Source organism: Tachyglossus aculeatus, chromosome 1 (assembly GCF_015852505.1).
Source record: "Tachyglossus aculeatus isolate mTacAcu1 chromosome 1, mTacAcu1.pri, whole genome shotgun sequence".
In the NCBI taxonomy this organism is placed as follows: domain Eukaryota; kingdom Metazoa; phylum Chordata; class Mammalia; order Monotremata; family Tachyglossidae; genus Tachyglossus; species Tachyglossus aculeatus.
Genome location: NC_052066.1, coordinates 908,888 through 931,921, shown reverse-complemented (window position 1 = coordinate 931,921; position 23,034 = coordinate 908,888). Strand labels below are relative to the sequence as shown.

The 23,034-nt window shown below is 50.3% G+C and overlaps 1 protein-coding gene across 1 annotated transcript in view; it reads left to right on the top strand.

The window, feature by feature from the left end:
• The first annotated feature begins 6,569 nt into the window (after window positions 1–6,569).
• HACD2 (3-hydroxyacyl-CoA dehydratase 2) overlaps window positions 6,570–23,034 on the top strand; it is a 36,058-nt gene continuing 19,593 nt past the window's right edge. The window contains exons 1-2 of the mRNA XM_038747266.1: window positions 6,570–6,877; window positions 16,866–16,983. Coding sequence (XP_038603194.1) covers window positions 6,720–6,877; window positions 16,866–16,983 — 276 coding nt within the window. The 5' untranslated portion in view covers window positions 6,570–6,719. The remainder of the gene's footprint in view (window positions 6,878–16,865; window positions 16,984–23,034) is intronic.

The following is a 23,034-nucleotide window of genomic DNA, read 5'->3' as shown; positions in this document are numbered from 1 at the left end:
ATTATAGATAGATAGATAAAATTAATAAAATAAATAGAATAATAAGTATGTATATATATATATATGCACAAGTGCTGTGGGGTGGGGAGGGGGTAGAGCAGAGGGATGGTATAGGGGCAATAGGAGGGGAGGAGGAGCAGAGGAAAAGGGGGGCTCAGTCTGGGAGGAGGTGAGCCATCAGTAGGGCTTTGAAGGGCAGAAGTTTGCTAGTTCAGCAGATGTGAGGAGGGATGCATTCCAGGCCAGAGGTAGGACGTGGGCCAGGGGTCGACGGCAGGACAGGCGAGAACAAGGCCCAGTGAGGAGGTTAGCGGCAGAGGGGCGGAGTGTGCAGACTGGGCTGTAGAAGGAGAGAAGGGAGGGGAGGTAGGAGGGGGCAAGGTGATGGGGAGCTATGAAACCAATAGTGAGGAGTTTTTGCTTGTTAAGGAGGTTGATAGGCAACCACTGGAGATTTTCGAGGAAGGTGGTGTCATGCCCAGAACGTTTCTGTAGAAAGATAATCTGGGCAGCGGAGTGAAGTATAGACTGAAGGGGGGAGACACAGGAGATTGGGATATCAGAAAGGATGCTGCTGTAGTAATCCTGTCGGGATATGATGAGTGATTGTACTAACAAGGTTGCGGTTTGCTTGGAGAGGAAAGGGCGGATCTTGGCAATGTTGTGAGGGTGAGACCGGCAGGATTTGGTGACAGACTGGATGTGTGGGGTGAATGAGAGAGCGGAGTCAAGGATGACACCAAAGTTGTGGGCTTGTGAGTAGAGGTGATGTGGAAGGGAGGGGGAGCTGAGGAAAAGGGGGCTTAGTCTGAGAAGGCCTCTTGGAAGAGGTGCACCTTCAGTAGGGCTTTGAAGGGGGGAAGAATGACTGTTCATTCATTCATTCAGTCAGTCATGTTGATTGAGTGCTTACTGTGTGCAGACTACTGTACTAAGCGCTTGGAAAGTACAATTCAACAATAGAGACAATCCCTGCCCACACCGGGCTTGCAGTCTAGAAGGGAGGGAGACAGACATCAAAACAAGTAAACAGGCATCAATATAAATACATAAAATAACAATAATAATAATAATAATAGTGGTATTTGTTAAGCATTTACTATGTGCAAAGCACTGTTCTAAGCGCTGGGGGAATACAAGGTGATTAGGTTGTCCCACGTGGGGCTCACAGTCTTAATCCCCATTTTACAGATGAGGTAACTGAGGCACAGAAAAGTTAAGTGACTTGCCCAAAGTCACACAGCAGACAAGTGGTGGAGCTGGTATTAGAACCCATGACCTCTGACTCCCAAGCCTGTACTCTTTCCACTGAGCCACGCTGCTTCACGCTGCTATTATAGATATATACACGTCAAAAGAAGTAAAAAGGAATCAATATAAATAAATAGAATTATAGACATGTAGATTTATACACAAGTACTGTGAGAAGCAGTGTGGCTCAGTGGCAAGAGCCCGGGCTTTGGAGTCGGAGGTCATGGGTTCGAATCCCAACTCCGCCACATGTCTGCTGTGTGACCTTGGGCAATTCACTTTACTTCTCAGAGCCTCAGTGCCCTCATCTGTAAAATGAGGATTAAGACTGTGAGCCCCACATGGGACAACTTGATCACCTTGTATCCCCCCCCAGCGCTTAGAACAGTGCTTTGCACATAGTAAGCGCTTAACAAATACTGTCATTATTATTATTATTATCATTATTATTAAGTACTGCGGGGCGGGTGGGGGAAGAGCAAAGGGAGTGAGTCAGAGCGTTGTGGGGGGAGGGGGATCTGAGGTAAAGGGGCTTAGTCTGGGAAGGCCTCTTGAAGAAGCTGAGCATTCGGTAGAACTTGAAGAGTTTGGCAGATTTGAGGAGGGAGGGCGTTCCAGGCCAGGACATGGGCCAGGGGTCGACAATGGGACAGGATTGTTACAACATTAGTACAATCACTCATCATATCTCGACTGGATTACTGCATCAGCATTCTTTCTGATCTCCCAACCTTTTGTTTCTCCCCACTACAGTCTGCATGTCACTCTTCTGCCCTATCTTTCTACAGAAACATTCTGGGCATGTCATGCCCTTCCTCAAAAATTTCCATTCATTCATTCATTCAATCATATTTATTGAGCACTTACTGTGTGCAGAGCACTGTACTAAGCACTTGGGAAGTACAAATCGGCAAAATATAGAGACGGTCCCTACCCAACAACAGGCTCACAGTCTAGAAGTGGTTGCCTATCAACCTCCTTATCAAGAAAAAACTCCTCACTATTGGCTTCAAAGCTCTCCATCCCCTTGCCCACTCCTACCTCACCTCCCTACTCTTCTTCTCCGTCCCAGCCCGTACACTCCACTCTGGTGATGCTCACCTTCTCACTGGGCCTTGTTCTCACCTGTCCCACCATCAACCACTGGCCCACATTCTACCTCTGGCTTGGAATGCCCTCCCTCCTCAAATCCTCCAAATAATTACACTTCCTCCCCCCTTCAAAGCCCAACTGAAGACTCACCTCCTCCAGGAGGCCTTCCCAGACTAAGCCCCCTTTTCCTCAGCACTCCTCCCTCCCACATCGCCCCAACTCCCTCCCTTTGCTCTTCCCCCCTCCCCACCACACAGCACTTGTATATAAATGTACATATCTATAATTCTAATTATTCATATTAATGTTGGTTTTATTTATTTTGATGTGTATATATATGTACATCTAATTCTATTTATTTATATTGATGCTATTAATAATAATAATAATGATGACATTTATTAAGCGCTTACTATGTGCAAAGCACTATTCTAAGTGCTGGGGAGATTACAAGGTGATCAGGTTGTCCCATGGGGGGCTCACAGTCTTAATCCCCATTTTACAGATGAGGTAACTGAGGCGCAGAGAAGTGAAGTGACTTACCCAAAGTCACACAGCTGACAATTGGCAGAGCTGGGGTTTGAACCCATGACCTCTGACTCCAAAGCCCGTGCTCTTTCCACTGAGCCACGCTGTTTTGATGCCTGTCTCCCCCTTTCTAGACTGTGAGCCCATTGTGGGCAGGGATTGTCTCTCTTGGTTGCTAAATTGTACTTTCCAAGCGTTCAGTACAGTGCTCTACACACAGTAAGCACTCAATAAATACAATTGAATTGAATTGAATTGAATTCTAACCCCGGCCCCCCCACGAGCATGCTGTGTGACCTTGGGAAAACCACTTCACCTCTCTGGGCCTCAGTCGCTTCTCAGCATGTTCTGCACCTAAAATTCAATAAACACTATTGAGGGATTGTTTGGTTACTTAGCACAGCCTAGATGACTAACTCTGTTTTTCTAAATAAATATTATATTAGAGCCAGAGTAACTCTCACAGATTCTCCACAGATTCTCTAGGGATCCCTGTTAACCTTTACTAGTACGCACAGTTGTGGCATGTTTCAAGCAATGTGGGTAGAGATCACCTTATTCTACCCTCTCAAACACTTAGTACAGTGCTCTGCACCCAGTAAATACTCAATAAATGCCATTGATTGACCATGCTCAGCTCTGCAGCATTTTAAATCCTTAGCTGTAATTTATTTCAATAACTGTTTCCCCCACTAGACTGTAAGATCCGTTTTTACAACGGAGCTCAACAGGAAGAGCACGGGCTTTGGAGTCAGAGGACATGGGTTCAAATCCTGACCCCGCCAATTGTCAGCTGTGAGACCTGGAGCAAGTCACTTAGCTTCTCTGTGCCTCAGTTCCCTCATCTGTAAAATGGGGATGAAGATTGTGAGACCCCCGTGGGACAACCTGTTCACCTTGTATCTACCCAGCGCTTGGAACAGTGCTTGGCACATAGTAAGCGCTTACCAAATGCCATCATTATTATAATTATTATCTGTAAAATGGGGATTGAGACTGAGAGGCCTTGTGGGACATGGACTGGATCCCACCCGATTGTCCTGCAACTCCCCCGTGGCCTAAGGCAGTGGAGGGGGCTGAGACTGTGAGCCCACTATTGGGTAGGGACTGTCTCTATATGTTGCCAACTTGTACTTCCCAAGAGCTTAGTACAGTGCTCTGCACACAGTAAGCGCTCAATAAATACGATTGATGACGAGGAGCTGAACCTTGGCTCTCGCTCCTCGCCCCCTCTCCAGACCACGCCCCACCTCAGACCCCCCCCCCCGCTCCCTCGTCGGATCCCGCCCCTCCCCGGGCCCCCGCCCCCTAGCCAGGGCCCGCCCCCTCTCCGGGACCCCGCTCATCATCATCATCAATCGTACTTATTGAGCGTTTACTGTGTGCAGAGCACTGTACTAAGCGCTTGGGAAGTACAAGTCGGCAACATATAGTGACGGTCCCTACCCAACAACGGGCTCACAGTCTAGGGGAGGAGAGAGACAACAAAACAAAACATGTGGTCAGGTGTCAAGTCATCAGAATAAATAGAAGTAAAGCTAGATGCACACCATTGACAAAATAAATAGAATAGTAAATATGTACAAGTAGAATGAGTAGAGTAAAACATCTGTACAAACATATATACAGGTGCTGTGGGGAGGGGAAGGAAGTACCCCTCCCCACAGCACCTCCCCACTGATGATGATTGATGAAGGAAGTAGGGCGGGGGGGAATCAATCAATCAACCAATCAATCGTATTTATTGAGCAGTTACTGTGTGCAGAGCACTGTACTAAGCGCTTGGGAAGTACAAGTTGACAACATATAGAGATGGTCCCTACCCAACAGTGGGCTCACAGTCTAGAAGGGGGAGACAGGGAACAAAACCAAACATATTAGCAAAATAAAATAAATAGAATAGATATGTACAAATAAAATGAATAAATAAATAGAGTAATAAATATGTACAAACATATATACATATATACAGGTGCTGTGGGGATGGGAAGCAGGTAAGACGGGGGATGGAGGGGGGGAGGGGGGAGAAGAAGGAGGGGGCTCAGTCTGGGAAGGCCTCCTGGAGGAGGTGAGCTCTCAGTAGGGCCTTGAAGGGAGGAAGAGAGCTACCTTGGCGGATGTTGGGAGGGAGGGCATTCCAGGCCAGGGGGAGGACGTGGGCCGGGGGTCGATGGCGGGACAGGTGAGAACGAGGCACAGTGAGGAGGTTAGCGGCAGAGGACCAGAGGGTGCAGGTTAGACTGGAGAAGGAGAGAAGGGAGGTGAAGTAGGTGGGGGCGAGGTGATGGACAGCCTTGAAGCCGAGTGTGAGGAGTTTTTGCCTGATGCGTAGGTTGACTGGTAGCCACTGGAGATTTTTGAGGAGGGGAGTAACATGCCCAGAGTGTTTCTGCACAAAGATGATCCGGGCAGCGGCATGAAGTATAAACTAAAGTGGGGAGAGACAGGAGGATGGGAAATCAGAGAGGAGGCCGAGGCAGTCATCCAGTCAGGATAGGATGAGAGATTGAATCAGCAAGGTAGCGGTTTGGATGGAGAGGAAAGGGCGGATCTTGGCGATGTTGCGGCAGTGAGAGCGGCAGTTTTTGGTGACGGATCTGATGTGAGGGGTGAACGGGAGAGCGGAGTCGAGGATGACACTAAGGTTGCGGGCTCGTGAGACGGGAAGGATGGTAGTGCCGTCTACAGTGACGGGAAAGTCAGGGATTGGGCAAGGTTTGGGAGGAAAGATAAGGAGTTCAGTCTTGGACATGTTGAGTTTTAGATGGCAGGCAGACATCCAGATGGAGACGTCTTGAAAGCAGGAGGAGACCTGAGCCTATAGGGAGGGAGAGAGATCTGGGGCAGAGATGGAGATTTGGGTGTCATCAGCGTCGACATGATAGTCTTTTAGACTGTGAGCCCACTGTTGGGTAGGGGCTGTCTCTATATGTTGCCAACTTGTACTTCCTAAGCGCTTAGTACAGTGCTCTGCACACAGTAAGCACTCAATAAATACGATTGATTGATTGAAGTAAGGCGGGGGGGGGATGGAGAGGAGGAGGAACAATATGTTTTGTTTTGTTCTCTGTCTCCCCCTTCTAGACTGTGAGCCCACTGTTGGGTAGGGACCGTCTCTAGATGTTGCCAACTTGTACTTCCCAAGCGCTTAGTACAGTGCTCTGCACACAGTAAGCGCCCAATAATTTGTTACTCTATTTATTTATTTATTTATTTTCCTTGAACATATCTATTTTATTTTGTTAGTATGTTTGGTTTTGTTCTCTGTCTCCCCCTTTTAGACTGTGAGCCCACTGTTGGGTAGGGACCGTCTCCATATGTTGCCAACTTGTACTTCCCGAGCGCTTAGTACAGTGCTCCGCACACAGTAAGCGCTCAATAAATACGATTGATGATGATGATGTTGCCAACTTGTACTTCCCAAGCGCTTAGTACAGTGCTCTGCACACAGTAAGCGCTCAATAAATACGATTAAATGAATGAATGAATGAATGAATGAATGAATGAATGAATGAGAAGGGGGTGGTCCACCGTGTCGAAGGCAGCTGGGCCCCGCCCCCTCTCCGGGCCCTGCCCATGAAGACCAGTGACGTATGAAGGGGGGCGGTGATTGGCCGCCGGGAGGCGTGACGCAGGACGTGGCCTGACGTCAGAGGGAGGCAGCCAGGCCCCGCCCCCTTCAAGCCCCGCCCCGTCGCTCGGGCGGTCGGCGCACGCGGAGCGGGAGCGGGAGAGGTAGCGGGGCCCGGCCTAGCCCAGTTCAGCCCGACCCTTCCCTTCCATTCCCTTTTCCCTTCCATTCCCTTTTCCCTTTCCTTTTCCCTTCCATTCCCTCCCCTCCCCTCCCCATGGCGGCCACGGCGGCGGCCGTGGCGGACGAGGGCGGCGGCGGCGGCGGCGTTGGGCGGGCCGGTCCCGGCGAGCCCGGAGCCTCCCGGAGGAAGAGGGGCCCGGGCCCGCTGGCCACCGCCTACCTGGTCATCTACAACGTCGTCATGACCGCCGGGTGAGGGCCGGGCTGGGGTGGGGCTGAGGGGCCCGAGGAGGGGGAGAATAATAATAATAATAATGGCATTTGTTAAGCGCTTACTATGTGCAAAGCACTGTTCTAAGCGCTGGGGAGGTTACAAGGTGATCAGGTTCAAGCTCTCATCCTATCCCGTCTGGACTACTGCATCAGCCTTCTCTCTGATCTCCCCTCCTCCTGTCTCTCCCCACTTCAGTCCATACTTCATGCTGCTGCCCGGTTTGTCTTTGTCCAGAAACGCTCTGGGCATGTTACTCCCCTCCTCAAAAATCTCCAGTGGCTACCAGTCAATCTGCGCATCAGGCAGAAACTCCTCACCCTGGGCTTCAAGGCTGTCCATCCATCCCCTCGCCCCCTCCTACCTCACCTCCCTTCTCTCCTTGTCCAGCCCACCCCGCACCCTCCGCCCCTCTGCCGCTAATCTCTTCTCCGTTAGGCCTCGTTCTCGCCCGTCCCGCCATCGACTCCCGGCCCACGTCATCCCCCGGGCCTGGAATGCCCTCCCTCTGCCCATCCGCCGAGCTAGCTCTCTTTCTCCCTTCAAGGCCCTACTGAGAGCTCACCTCCTCCAGGAGGCCTTCCCAGACTGAGCCCCTTCCTTCCTCTCCCCCTCGTCCCCCTCTCCATCCCCCCGTCTTACCTCCTTCCCTTCCCCACAGCACCTGTATATATGTATATATGTTTGTACATATTTATTACTCTATTTATTTATCTTGTACTTATCTATTCTATTTTATTTTGTTAGTATGTTTGGTTTTGTTCTCTGTCTCCCCCTTCTAGACTGTGAGCCTGCTGTTGGGTAGGGACTGTCTCTATGTGTTGTCGACTTGTACTTCCCAAGCGCTTAGTACAGTGCTCTGCACACAGTAGGCGCTCAATAAATACGATTGATTGATTGATCAGGTTGTCCCACGGGGGGCTCACAGTCTTCATCCCCATTTTCCAGATGAGGTAACTGAGTCCCAGAGAAGTGAAGTGACTTGCCCAAAGTCACCCAGCTGACAAGTGGAGGAGCCAGGATTTGAACCCCTGACCTCTGACTCCAAAGCCCGGTCTCTTTCCACTGAGCCACGCTGAGAAGGAGGGTGGGGGGTCCCGGGAGAGTTGGGGAGCAGGCTGAGGGCCTGAGGGTCCCGGGGGAGGTGGGGAAGAGTCTGAGGGGCTGGGGGACCGCGAGGAGAGGGAGCCGGGAGGGGCCGAGGAGGAGGAGGCTGGGGGCCCCGGGGGAGGTGGGGAGGAGGCTGCTGAAGGACCGAGGGGAAGGGGTTTGGGGACCTAGAGAGGGGGAAGCAGCGTGGCCTAGTGGGCCAGAGGACCTGGGTTCTAATCCCGGCTCCGCTCCTTGTTTGCTGTATGACCTTGGGCAAGTCATTTCACTTCCCTGTGCCTCAGTGACATCTCTGTAAAATGGGAATTAATAATGCATTTATTAAGCTCTTACTATGTGCAGAGCACTGTTCTAAGCGTTGGGGAGGTTACAAGGCAATCAGGTTGTCCCACAGGGGGTTCACAGTCTTAATCCCCATTTTACAGATGAGGTCACAGAGGCACAGAGAAGTTAAGTGAATTGTCCAAAGTCCCACAGCTGACGATTGTCGGAGGGGACATTTGAACCCATGACCTCCGACTCCAATGCCCGGCCTCTTTCCACTGAGCCAAGCTGCTAAGACTGTGAGCCCCATGTGGGACACACATTTACCCCAGTGCTTCACACGGTGCCTGGCACATAGTAAACACTTAAGAAATACCACAATTATTATTATTGGGGAGGTGTTGAGGCATCCGGATGCGGGGGTGGGGGGGTGGGAGGATGTCTTGGGGGGTCTGTAGAATTGGCTGAGGGTAAGAGAAAATGGGAGGGAAGTAGCGGTGAGAACTGAGGGGCAGTGGGTTGGGGAGTCTAGGGGCAGGGGTCTGCCATTGATTCCCTGGGGTGCAGGCTGGGCATGGGTGCTGGGAGTGTATGGTGGGAGCGGAGGGGGTCCTGGGTCTGTCGTAGGAGGGACTGGGGCGGAGTGGCCTGGGGAAGGGGAAATTGGAGGGGTGGGAAGGAAGCGATGATAAAAATCATCATCGTGGAATTGCTAAGCGCTTACTATGTGCAAGCGCTGTACTAGGTGCTGGGGTCTTGTCTTTTGCCGTCAAGTTGTTTCCGACCCATAGCGACACCACGGACACATGTCTCCCAGAATGTCCCGCTCTCCATCTGCAGTTGTTCAGGTAGTGCATCCAAAGAGTTTTCTTGGTGAAAATACTAAAGTGGTTTACCATTGCTGCCTTCCGCTCAGTAATAATAATAATGATAATGGTGGTATTTGTTAAGAGCTTACTACGTGCCAAGCACTGTTCTAACCACTGGGGAGGATACAAGATTATCAGGTTGTCCCATGTGAGGCTCCCAGTCTTCACCCCCATTTTACAGATGAGGGAACTGAGGCTCAGAGAAGTTGTGACTTGCCCAAAGTCACACAGCTGACAAGCGGCAGAGCTGGAATTAGAACCCATGACCTCTGACTCCCAAGCCCGGGCTCTTTCCACTGAGCAACGCTGCTTCAACTTGAGTCTCCGCCCTCGACTCCTTCCATACTGCTGCTGCCCAGCATGTGTAGGTGCTGAGGTAGATGCAACCTAATAAAGTCGGAAAACAGTCCATATCCCACGTGGGGCTCTCAGCCCAAGAGGGAGGGGAGACTAGTATTGAACCCTCACTTTGTGGACGAGGAAATGGAGGTACAGAGAAGTTAATCAGTTGTAATTGTTGAGCAATTACTGTGTGCAGAGCACTGAACTAAAATAAGCTCTTGGGACAGTACAATATAGCAGAATTGGTAAATAAAGTGATTTACCCAAGGTCACATGGCAGGCAAGTGGTGGACCTGGAATTAGAACCCAGGTTCATGTGCTCATTATCCCTGTTCTTAAGGACCCATAGTCTGTTGTGTGTAGAACACTATCCTGAACTCTTGGGAGAGCACAAAATAATAGTCATTCATTCATTCAATCATGTTTATTGAGCACTTACTGTGTGCAGAGCACTGTACTAAGCACTTGGGAAGTACAAGTTGGCAACATATAGAGACGGTCCCTACCCAACAGCAGGCTCACTGTCTAGAAGGGGGAGACAGACAACAAAACAAAACATATTAACAAAATAAAATAAATAGAATAAATATGTACAAAGAAAATAGAGTAATAAATACAAACATATACAAATATATACATATATACAGGTGCTGTGGGGAGGGGAAGGAGGTATGGCGGGGGGGATGGGGAGTGGGAGGAGGGGGAGGGGAAGGAGGGGGCTCAGTCTGGGAAGGCCTCCTGGAGGAGGTGAGTTCTCAGTAGGGCTTTGAAGGGAGGAAGTAATTATTATGATATTATAATTGTAATATGATCATTATAATTAGCAGGAAGCAGCGTGGATTAGTGGATAGGGCACGGGCCTAGGAGTCAGAAGGTCAAGGGTTCTAATACCAGCTCCGTCACTTGTCTGCTTTGTGTCCTTGGGCAAGTCACTTCACTTCTCTTTGTCCCAGTTACCTTGTCTGTAAAATTGGGTTTGAGACAGTGAGCCCCACATGGGACAGGGACTGTGTCCAACCTGATTATCTTGTATCTACTCCAGCGCTTAATACAGCTCCTGGCACATAGTAAGCGCTTAACAAATATCATGATTGTATCATGATTATTACTTGTTAAGCACTTACTATGTGCTAAGCACTGGAGTAGTTGCAGTTAATCAGGTTGGACACAGTCCCTATCCCACATGGAACTCACAGTCTTAATCCCCATTTTACCGATGAGGTAACTGAGGCCCAGAGAAGTTGTGTTTTAAGATGTTGTGAGGTCACAGCAGACATGTGGCAGAGGTGGGATTAGAACACAGGTCCTTCTGACTCCCAGGCCTGTGGTGTATCCACTAAGCAACACTGCTTCAAAAGAGTTGGTAGATACAATCCCTGCCCTCAAGGAGTTTACAGCCTACTGTGTGCTGAGCTCTTGGGAGAGGACAGTAGAGTTGTTAGACTTGATCTTATAGTCTATTGTGTGCACTGCACTGTCCTGATCCACTTGGAGGAGTACAGCATGATCCCTGCCCTCAAGGAGCTGAAGTCTAGTGGGGAGATGAGACACTGAAATAAATTACAGACCAGAGAAAGAAAGAAAAGGAAAGAGGGACTCACACTCCTTTCCCCTGTAAATCCGTATTACTCCCTCACAGAGATCTCCGCTCTCTGGACCCCACCCATCTTTCGGAACGCCTCACACCCCACCTCGCCGCCCTCTCCTCTCTACCCAGTCTTGATGATCAGATTACTGCTCTCAACTCTACCCTTTCTACTCAGCTAGACTCGCTCGCTCCCCTTTCCCTTCGCCGCTCTCGCACCACTAACCCACAGCCCCGGATCACTGCCACTGTCCGCCTCCTTCGCTCTTATGCTCGAGCTGCCGAACGCTGCTGGCGAAAGTCTAAACACCATGCCAACCTCGTTCACTTCAAGTTTATCCTTTCCTGCCTTAACTCAGCCCTCTCTTCTGCCAGACAAAACTATTTCTCCTCCCTTATTGACACCCATGCCCATCACCCCCGCCAGCTCTTCCGTACATTCAACTCCCTTCTCAGGCCCCCGGTTCCTCCCCCTCCTCCTTCCCTCACCCCCAACGATCTGGCCTCCTACTTCATTAACAAAATTAAATCCATCAGGTCCGACCTCCCCAAAGTCTCTTCCCCCCTTTCTCCAACCCCCCGGCTCTCAACATTCTCTGCTACTCTCCCATCCTTCCCAGTGGTATCCTCAGAGGAACTCTCCTCCCTCCTCTCAAGTGCTACTCCGGCCACCTGTGCTTCTGACCCCATTCCCTCTCATCTTATGAAATCTCTCGCTCCATCCCTTCTCCCCTCCTTAACTTCCATCTTCAACCGCTCACTCTCCACTGGTTCCTTCCCCTCTGCCTTCAAACATGCCCATGTCTCTCCCATCCTAAAAAAACCCTCTCTTGACCCCACCTCACCTTCTAGTTATCGTCCCATATCCCTCCTACCATTCCTTTCCAAACTCCTTGAACGAGTTGTCTACACGCGCTGCCTAGAATTCCTCAACAACAACTCTCTCCTCGACCCCCTCCAGTCTGGCTTCCGTCCCCTTCATTCCACGGAAACTGCGCTCTCAAAGGTCACCAATGACCTCCTGCTTGCCAAATCCAACGGCTCATACTCTGTCCTAATCCTCCTCGACCTCTCAGCTGCCTTTGACACTGTGGACCACCCCCTTCTCCTCAACACGTTATCTGACCTTGGCTTCACAGACTCCGTCCTCTCCTGGTTCTCCTCTTATCTCTCCGGTCGTTCTTTCTCAGTCTATTTTGCAGGCTCCTCCTCCCCCTCCCATCCTCTTACTGTGGGAGTTCCCCAAGGTTCAGTGCTTGGTCCCCTTCTGTTCTCAATCTACACTCACTCCCTTGGTGACCTCATTCGCTCCCACGGCTTCAACTATCACCTCTACGCTGATGACACCCAGATCTACATCTCTGCCCCTGCTCTCTCCCCCTCCCTCCAGGCTCGCATCTCCTCCTGCCTTCAGGACATCTCCATCTGGATGTCCGCCCGCCACCTAAAGCTCAACGTGTCAAAGACTGAGCTCCTTGTCTTCCCTCCCAAACCTTGTCCTCTCCCTGACTTTCCCATCTCTGTTGACGGCACTACCATCCTTCCCGTCTCACAAGCCCGCAACCTTGGTGTCATCCTCGACTCCGCTCTCTCATTCACCCCTCACATCCAAGCCGTCACCAAAACCTGCTGGTCTCAGCTCCGCAACATTGCCAAGATCCGCCCTTTCCTCTCCATCCAAACCGCTACCCTGCTAATTCAAGCTCTCATCCTATCCCGTCTGGACTACTGCACTAGCCTTCTCTCTGATCTCCCATCCTCGTGTCTCTCTCCACTTCAATCCATACTTCACGCTGCTGCCCGGATTATCTTTGTCCAGAAACGCTCTGGACATATCACTCCCCTCCTCAAAAACCTCCAATGGCTACCGATCAATCTGCGCATCAGGCAGAAACTCCTCACCCTGGGCTTCAAGGCTCTCCATCACCTCGCCCCCTCCTACCTCACCTCCCTTCTCTCCTTCTACTGCCCACCCCGCACCCTCCGCTCCTCCACCACTAATCTCCTCACTGTACCTCGCTCTCGCCTGTCCCGCCATCGACCCCCGGCCCACGTCATCCCCCGGGCCTGGAATGCCCTCCCTCTGCCCATCCGCCAAGCTAGCTCTCTTCCTCCCTTCAAGGCCCTGCTGAGAGCTCACCTCCTCCAGGAGGCCTTCCCAGATTGAGCCCCTTCTTTCCTCTCCCCCTCGTCCCCCTCTCCATCCCCCCGCCTTACCGCCTTCCCCTCCCCACAGCACCTGTATATATGTATATATGGTTGTACATATTTATTACTCTGTTTATTTATTTATTTATTTATTTTACTTGTACATTTCTATCCTACTTATTTTATTTTGTTGGTATGTTTGGTTCTGTTCTCTGTCTCCCCCTTTTAGACTGTGAGCCCACTATCGGGTAGGGACTGTCTCTATGTGATGCCAATTTGTACTTCCCAAGCGCTTAGTACAGTGCTCTGCACATAGTAAGCGCTCAATAAATACGATTGATTGATTGATTGATTGATGTATGATTGTGTGTGAATTATACATATGTAGCATGAATACTCTGGGGCTTGAGAATGCCCATGTGCTCAGGTGGCATCTGAGGGTGTAACCTGGGGAGGACTAGCCACCTGCACCCCTCCCCACCCCCACACACTTGTGCAGCCGAAATCTGGGTCTCAAGAGGTTCAGGCTTAGGGAGTTGGTAGCAGAAATTCATTCATTCGTTCAGTCGTATTTATTGAGTGCCTACTGTGTGCAAAGCACTGTACTAAGCGCTTGGGAGAGTACAATATAACAACAAACACATTTCTGCCCACAGTGAGCACGCAGTCTAGAGAGGAGACAGACATTAATATAAATAAATAGATTAAAATTACAAGTATATATATATATCTGTATATGTGTGTGTGTGTGTGTGTATACACACACAAATGTGTTGTGGGGATGGGAGGGAGGATGAATGAAGGAGTGAATAAGAGCGGAGCAGAAGAGGGTGGGAGAAGAGGAGAGGTGGGCTTAGGGAAGGCTTCTTGGAGGAGATGTGCCCTCAATAAGGTTTTGAAATTGTCTATCTTTTGTGATGAGGGAGGGCGTTCCAGGCCAGAGGTAGGAAATAACTGCAAGTTTTCTGAAGAAATCCTCCCACCCTTCTTGCAGCAGGTGGGATTTGGCAAGTAGATAGCCTCACTGCCCCCAGCAGTCAGCGAGATGCCCTGTGGCATCTGAAAGTTTGCCCACTCCCAACCCATGGGCCCCCATCCAACTCTGTCACCCCTTTGGGGAGCTACTGCCTTAGTGACTCAACAGGTCGGGCCAATCAGACAGACTACCTCTTATCGGCTTGTCTCTGTTATAATGGATCAGCCAGCCAATGGTATTTATTCAGCGCTTACCGTGAGCAGAGCACCATACTAAGTACTTGGGAGAGTACAGTATAATAGAGTTGGTAGACACTTTCCCTATCCACAACAAGCTTTCAGTCTAAAGGGAAAGACAGACATTCTGTGAAGTAATCAGTCTGCCAGGGTTTAGCTCTCTAGCTAGCTGGGGTTCCCCTGTCTCTGAACTTGGCTCCTTGAGGCAGGTTTCCATCAGAGGAATTTCTTCAAACTGTTAAAATCAATCAGTGGTATTTGTTGAGCTCTTACTGTAGGCAGAGCACTGAAATAATAATACTAATTGTGGTATTTAAGCGCTTACTATGTGCCAAGCACTGTACTAAGCATTGGGGTGGATACAAGCAAATCGGGTTGGATACAGTCCCTGTCCTACATGGGGATAACAGTCTCAATCCCCATTTTACAGACGAGGTAACTGAGGCAACGAGAAATAAAGTGACTTGCCCATGGTCACTGTACTAAGCACTTGGGAGGCTACAGTAAAACAGGTTGATAGACCTTGCCCATAAGGAGCTTACAGTCTAGTGAAAGAGACAGGCATTAAAATAAATTATAGATGTGGACATAAGTACTGAGGGGGTGAATATCAAGTGCTTGAAGTGTACAGATCCATGTGCCTGTCATGGTATTCGGATTTTTTTTTAGTTTTGTTTTTTAAATGGTATTTGTTAAGCGTTTACTATGGGCCAAGCACTGTACTTAGCCCTGGGATAGATACAAGCTCATCAGGTTAGACACAGTCCATGTCTCACTTGGGGCTTTCAGTTTTAATCCCCATTTTAGAGGTGAAGTAACTGAGGCACAGAGAAGTTGTGACATGCCCAAGGTCACACAGCAGAAAAGAGGCAGAACTGGCTTTAGAACCCAGGTTACGTGCTTATCATGGGCCAAGCACTGTATTAGGAGCTGGGGTAGATACAAGATAATCAGGTTGGACACAATCCCTGTACAACATGAAGTTCACCCTTTAAGTAGCCGGGAGAAAAGGTGTTGACTCCACATTTTACATATGAGGAAACTGAAACTGGGATTAGCTGGAGAAGCAGCGTGGCCAGGTGTTGACTCCACATTTTACATATGAGGAAACTGAAACTGGGATTAGCTGGAGAAGCAGCGTGGCCTCATAGAAAGTGCGGAGGCCTAGGAGTCAAAGGACCTGGGTTCTAGTCCTGTCTCTGCTGTATTTCTGCTATGTGACCTTGGGCAAGTCACTTAACTTCTCTGTGCCTCACTTACCTCATCCGTAAAATGGGGATTGAGACTGTAAGCCCCATGTGAGACAAGAATTGTGTCCAACCTGATGAGCTTGTATTTACCCCAGGGCTTAGTACAGTGCCTGGCCCATAGTGAGCACGTAACAAATACCATTTAAAAAACAAATGGAGTGAAGCATGCTGCCTAGGCTGTAGAGGGAGAAAAGTGAGGTTGGTTATGGGAGGGAGAGCTCACTGATAGCCTTGAAAGCCAGTGGTGAGGAGGGTCTTGATATGGAGGTGGTTAGGTTTTAAGGAGTAGGGAGATGTGTGCAGAACAGTGTTTTAGGAAAATGATCCAGGAAGCAGCATGAAGTTTGGGCTGGGGGTGGGTCGAGGCTGGGGGCAGGGAGACCAGTGAGAAACTCTCACCATGAATGCCGCCGTTGTTGGTCTTCTCGGGGGCTGACGTGAGCTTCCCGGACCAGTCTCTCTGTCCCCGACCTTGCCCTCTGCCTTGCTGAATTCCTTCCTGTTGGTTCCCTGCCTGTGCATTGCGCAGGCAGAAACCTCTCTGCGGGCAAGGCTCCTCCTAATCAATCAATCAATCGTATTTATTGAGCGCTTACTGTGTGTAGAGCACTGTACTAAGCACTTGGGAAGTACAAGTTGGCAGCATATAGCCTCCTATAGCCTCATATAGTCCTCCTAGCGTGGACTGGGTTAGGCAGGGGGCCTTTTGTCTCTCTGAGGGTGTCCAGGTACCAGACTGTGCTTGGGAGGAGGGGGGACTGACCGCTTTAGGGGAGTTGGTTAGACAAAGGGCAGAAGAGGGGGCTGACCCCTCGGCCTTCCTCTAGCCCACGTTGCCCGGACAGAACCTGACTGCCACACTTTTGTCTACCGAGGCAGGCTGGGGCCCCGGACCGACCGGGGTTAAGAGCTCGGGCCTCAGGCTGCCGCCCCGCTCCCTGAGCCCCATCTCTACCCCGCCCCCTGGGCAAAGCCAAAGTCCCAGGGAATGTTGTGCAATGGTCAGTCTAAGCACAACAGGCAGGCTCGTGTCCTTGGGTGAGGCCAGCTTCATTTCGGTGGTGGATAGGCCTACAGTCCCAACTCTGGGCTCTCTGGACACCCCAGGCGAGGCCATTCGACTGCCAGTCAACTCAACCCCCTCAGCTCCAGCCCGACTCACCGATCTGTACCTCTCCCTCTTTGGCAGGTGGCTGGTCATCGCGGTCGGTCTGGTCAGGGCGTTCCTGGCCAAGGGGGACTACCACAGCCTCTACTACTCCGTGGAGAAACCGCTGAAGTTCTTCCAAACAGGAGCTCTCCTCGAGGTGGGTCCTGCTCCCTGGATGTCTGCACCCTGGGAGACACAAGGGGTATCGTCTTGGCCGGGTGGGCTTGTGGGGAGAGTGGACAGAGGGGCCGCTGGACCTCTTAGATTTGTGCTTCCATATGCCCTGGTGCCATTTATGGTGACTGGGGAGGAAGGCAGAGGACGCTTCTCCTGTAGGCCCACTGGCTGGTCTGTGGGGCCAGGGAAGGAGGTGCTGACAGCCAGTGACCCCAGCTCAGGCCCAGAGCTGGAGTCCACTGCCCTCTGGCCTGCTGGGTAGTCCCCGCAACTGGCCTCCCTCTCTGCCCACCCAAGTCTCCTTTCAGTCAGTTTCCCGGGGGCCTGCAGCTTCCATACCTTGATGGGGCAGGCCAAGATTGTCTGCCTCAGGCCAGGATCCAGCCTCCATATCTTCTGGGGAAAAAATCATCAGAGGTGCTTAGTACAGTGCTCTGCACACAGTAAGTGCTCAATAAATACCGTAATTGTTTTATCATCATCATAGGAGCAGCATGGCCTAGCGGATAGAGCACAAAAATCTCCAGTGGCTACCAATCAATCTGCGCATCAGGCAGAAACTCCTCACCCTGGGCTTCAAGGCTCTCCATCACCTCGCCCCCTCCTACCTCACCTCCCTTCTCTCCTTCTACTGCCCAGCCCGCACCCTCCACTCCTCTGCCGCTAATCTCCTCACTGTACCTCGTTCTCGCCTGTCCCGCCGTCGACCCCCGGCCCACGTCATCCCCCGGGCCTGGAATGCCCTCCCTCTGCCCCTCCGCCAAGCTAGCTCTCTTCCTCCCTTCAAGGCCCTGCTGAGAGCTCACCTCCTCCAGGAGGCCTTCCCAGACTGAGCCCCTTCCTTCCTCTCCCCCTCGTCCCCCTCTCCATCCCCCCATCTTACCTCCTTCCCTTCCCCACAGCACCTGTATATATGTATATATGGTTGTACATATTTATTACTCTATTTATTTATTTATTTATTTATTTTACTTGTACATTTCTATCCTATTTATTTTATTTTGTTGGTTTGTTTGGTTCTGTTCTCTGTCTCCCCCTTTTAGACTGTGAGCCCACTGTTGGGTAGGGACTGTCTCTATGTGTTGCCAATTTGTACTTCCCAAGCGCTTAGTACAGTGCTCTGCACATAGTATGTGCTCAATAAATACGATTGATTGATTGATTGATTGATTGAATAATAGTAATAATAATAATAGTAATAGTAATGGTATTTGTTAAGCGCTTACTATGTGCCAAACACTAATCTAAGCGCTGGGGTAGATACAAGGTTGTCAGGTTATCCCACTTGGGGCTCACAGTCTTAATCCCCATTTTACAGATGAGGTAACAGGTACAGAGAAGTCAAGTGACTTGCCCAGAGTCACACAGTTGATCGGTGGCGGAGCTGGGATTAGAACCCACAACCTCTGACTCCCAAACCCGTGCTTTTTCCACTGAGCCACGCTGCTTCTCTGGGGATTAATACTGTGAGTCCCTCATGGGACATGGACTGTTCCCAACCTGATGTATCTACCCCAGTGCCTGGCACATAGTAAGTGCTTAAATACCATAAAAAAAATTAAAAAAAGTCACTTTGCTTTCCTGTGCCTTAGCTTCTGTAAAATGGAGATTCGGTGCCTGCTCTCCCTCCTACTTAGTCTATGAGCCCTATGTGGGACAGGGCCTGTCTCTGATGTGATGAACCTGTATCTACCCCAGTGCTTAGAATAATAATAATAATTACGGTATTTGTTAAGCACTTACTGTGTGCCAAGCACTTTTCTAAACACTGGGGTAGATACAAGGTAATCAGGTTGTCCCACATGGGGCTTACAATCTTAATCTGCATTTTCCAGTTGAGGTAACTGAGGCACAGAGAAGTTAAATGGCTTGCCCAAGGTCTCACAGCAGACATTTGGCGGAGCCAGGATTAGAACCCGCATCTTCTGACTCCCAAGCCCTTGCTCTTTCCACGAAGCCACGGGGTTGACACAGAGTAAATGTTTAAATACCATAGTAATACTGACTATGGTACTAAACCCAAATGTGTGGTCAGTGCTGGGTAGATCTAAAGTGATGTGGTTGGCCACAGTGTCCACTCCTCCCAGTCCCGGCTCAAGTCGGATATCCTTTGCTCCCCCAGGACCACACCAGCCTCCCACCACCCATTCCACCAGCAGGGCCTCGGCCGGAGAAGGGCGGCCCTCCCCTTCTCCGTCCCCCGCTGCTCCTCACCCCAAGGGCCGGGTTCCTGTGGGACCTCACCTGTCTGGGCCCAGGCTCTACCCTGAGGGTCCCCACCACCCACACTTTCCCCAGGGGGCCGGGCCCTGCTGGCCTCGGAACCCAGAGAAACAGAGAACCCAGAGAAGCCTGGCCCTGGAAAGTGGAAGGACCTGGATTCTAGTTCTGGCTCCACCATTTGTCTGTTGGGTGACCTTGGGCAAGCCACTTCACTTCTCTGGGCCTTAGTGCCCACATCTGGAAAATGGGGACTAAGACTGTGGGCCCCATGTGACACATGGACAGTGTCCAACCTGATTAAGCACTGGGGTAGACACAAGCTAAGCAGGTTGGACATAGTCCCTGCCCCACATGGGGCTCACAGTGTTAACCCCCATTTTACAGATGAAGGAACTGAGGCCCAGAGAAGTGAAGTGACTTGCCCAAGGTTACATAACAGACATGAGAAGCAGCGTGGCTCAGTGGAAAGAGCCTGGGCTTTGGAGTCAGAGGTCACAGGTTCAAATCCCAGCTCCACCACTTGTCAGCTGTGTGACTTTGGGCAAGTCACTTAACTTCTCTGTGCCTCAGTTACCTCATCTGTAAAGTGGGGATTAAGTCTGTGAGCCCCACGTGAGACAGTTTGATTACTGTGTATCTACCCCAGCGCTTAGAACAGTGCTTTGCACATAGTAAGCGCTTAATAAATGCCATCATTATTATTATTATTATTATTATGTAACAGAGCTGAGATTGGAACATGCTATTGATGCCTGTCTACTTGTTTTATTTTGTTTTTTTGTCTGGCTCCCCCTTCTAGACTGTGAGCCTGTTGCTGGGTAGGATTGTCCCTGTTGCCAGGTTGTACTTTCCAAGCGCTTAGACAGTGCTCTGCACACAGTAAGCGCTCAATAAATACAATTGAATGAATGAACCCAGGACCTTCTGACTCCCAGGCCCGGACTCTATCCACTAAGCCACGGTGCTTCTCTGCCCTGTCTCTTTACTCTCCCAAGCCCTGTGTCCCTTGCTTTCCACTTTCCCACTGCCTGGAACTTCCTTTGCAGATCAGAGACACCTCAGCTTTTCCCACCTCTTTCAGATCCCTCCTCCTCCAGGAAGCCTTCCTCAATGACCCAACTCCCTTCAGCCAGCTCGATTGCTGTGGAACTCATTTACCCCTTCCTTAGTGCTCATGCATTTTTTTTTTAACATTCCAGGTGTAAATATCAGTGTTATTTTTGAGCAGCTCATGTGTGCAGAGCACTCTGCTAAGTGTCTGAGAGAGTGCCCAGAGCTAAGAGTAATAATCCCTGCCCTCAAGGACCATATGTCTGTAGACTGTAAACTCATTGTGGGCAGCGAATGTGTCTGCCAACTCTCCCATGTGCTTAGTACAGTGTTCTGCACATAGTAGGCACTCAGTAAATAGCACTGTTGATGATTGTTGGTGGAATCATTTGTGTTTTTTACGAGTGCTTACTCGTTTGTTTAGGGCTTACTGTGTGCTGGGCACTGTTCTAAGCACTGCGGTAGATAGAAGTTAATCAGATTGGACACAGTCCATGTGCCCTGTAGGGCACACAATTTATACATTCATTCAGTCATATTTATTGAGCACTTACTGTGTGCAGAGCTCTGTACTAAGTGCTTCGGAAGTACAAGTCAGCAACGGACAGTTGGGTAGAGACAGTCCCTACCCAACAGTGGACTCACAGTCTAGAAGGGTAGACAGACATCAAAACAAAACATGTAGACAAATGTCAAAATCATCAGAATAAATGGAATTATAGCTATATGCACATCATTAACAAAATAAATAGAATAGTAAACATGTACCAGTAAAATAAAGTAATACATCTGTACAAATATATACAAGTGCTGTGGGGAGGGGAAAGAGGGCAGAGGAGTGGGGGTGGGGAGGAGGTAACTGAGGCCCAGAGAAGTGAAATGACTTGCCCAGGGTCACCAAGCAGGCAAGTGACAGAGCTGGGATTAAATTAGTTGGGGAAGCAGCATGGTTTAATGGATAGAGCACGGGCCTGGAATTCAGAGGGACCTGGCTTCTAATCCCAGCTCCACCACTTGTCTCCTGTGTGACCTTGGGCAAGTCATTTAATAACAGTCATAATAATAATTGTTTGATTTGTTAAGTGCTTACCATGTGTTCAGTGCTTACTGAAGCACAGAGAAGTGAAGAGACTTGTCCAAGGTCACACAGCAGGCAAGGGGTGGAGCCGGGAATAGAACCCATGACCTTCTGACTCCCAGGTTCGTGCTCTATTTACTACACCATGCGGCTTATCCACGCCTCAGTTACCTCATCTGTAAAATGGGGATTGAGACTGTGAACCCACTGTGGGACAGTCCCTGTATCCAGCCTGATTATTTTGTATCTACCCCATCTCATAGAACATGTTAAGCACTTAACAAATACGGTCATTATTGTTATAACCCAGGTCCTCTTTCCACTAGGCTGTGCTGCTTCTCCAGTATTTCTCTAGAACCACTGGTACTGTTACTGCTAGCAGTTCATTCAGTCGTATTTATTAAGCGCTTACTGTGTGCAGAGCACTGCACGACACACTTGGGAAATTACAATACAGCCGTAAAGAGTGACAGTCCCTGCCCACAACAAGCTCACAGTCTAGAGGGGCGAGACAGACGTCAATACAAATAAATAAAATTACAAATCTATACATAAGTGCATTGGGGCTGGGAGAGAGGGGAAGAGCCAAGGGAGCAAGTCAGGGCAATGCAGAAGGGAGTGGGAGATGAGGAAAAGTGGGGCTTAGTCTGGGAAGGCCTCTTGGAGGAGAAGTACCAGCAATTCTCTGAGGCCCATTAAGCGGCAAGCCGGGGCTGAAGCTGGCCGGAGTCTGCCCTGTAGCATTGCCCAACCGGCTCAGTGCTGAACAGGAACACTTCGACTTGTACTTCCCAAGCGCTTAGTACAGTGCTCTGCACACAGTAAGCTCTCAGTAAATACAATTGAATGAATGAATGAATGAATGCTGCTCATCTGGCCACCAGAGGGCGAAAAGCCTTCCCAGCGATCCTGGCAGTGCCCCCTTACTGGCTATCATCCTCTTTCATGAGGGGGTCTGCAGCCCACCTCTCCTTTCCCACTTTCCCCTTCCCCGCCACACACTAGCCTGGCTCAGGGTTCTGTTTTTTTGTTTATTTGTCTCTTTTGTTTTTTCATGGTATTTAAGTGCTTACTGTGTACCAGGCGCTGTACTACTACTACTACATTGCCAAGATCCGCCCTTTCCTCTCCATCCACACCGCTACCCGTCTTGTTCAAGCTCTCATCCTATCCCGTCTGGACTACTGCATCAGCCTTCTCTCTGATCTCCCATCCTCGTGTCTCTCCCCACTTCAATCCATACTTCATGCTGCTGCCCGGATTGTCTTTGTCCAGAAACGCTCTGGGCATGTTACTCCCCTCCTCAGAAATCTCCAGTGGCAACCAATCAATCTGCGCATCAGGCAGAAACTCCTCATCCTGGGCTTCAAGGCTGTCCATCACCTCGCCCCCTCCTACCTCACCTCCCTTCTCTCCTTCTACAGCCCACCCCTCACCCTCCGCTCCTCCGCCGCTAATCTCCTCACTGTACCTCGTTCTCGCCTGTCCCGCCATCGACCCCTGGCCCACGTCATCCCCCGGGCCTGGAATGCCCTCCCTCCCAGCATCCGCCAAGCTAGCTCACTTCCTCCCTTCAAGGCCCTATTGAGAGCTCACCTCCTCCAGGAGGCCTTCCCAGACTGAGCCCCTTCCTTCCTCTCCCCCTCGTCCCCCTCTCCATCCCCCCATCTTACCTCCTTC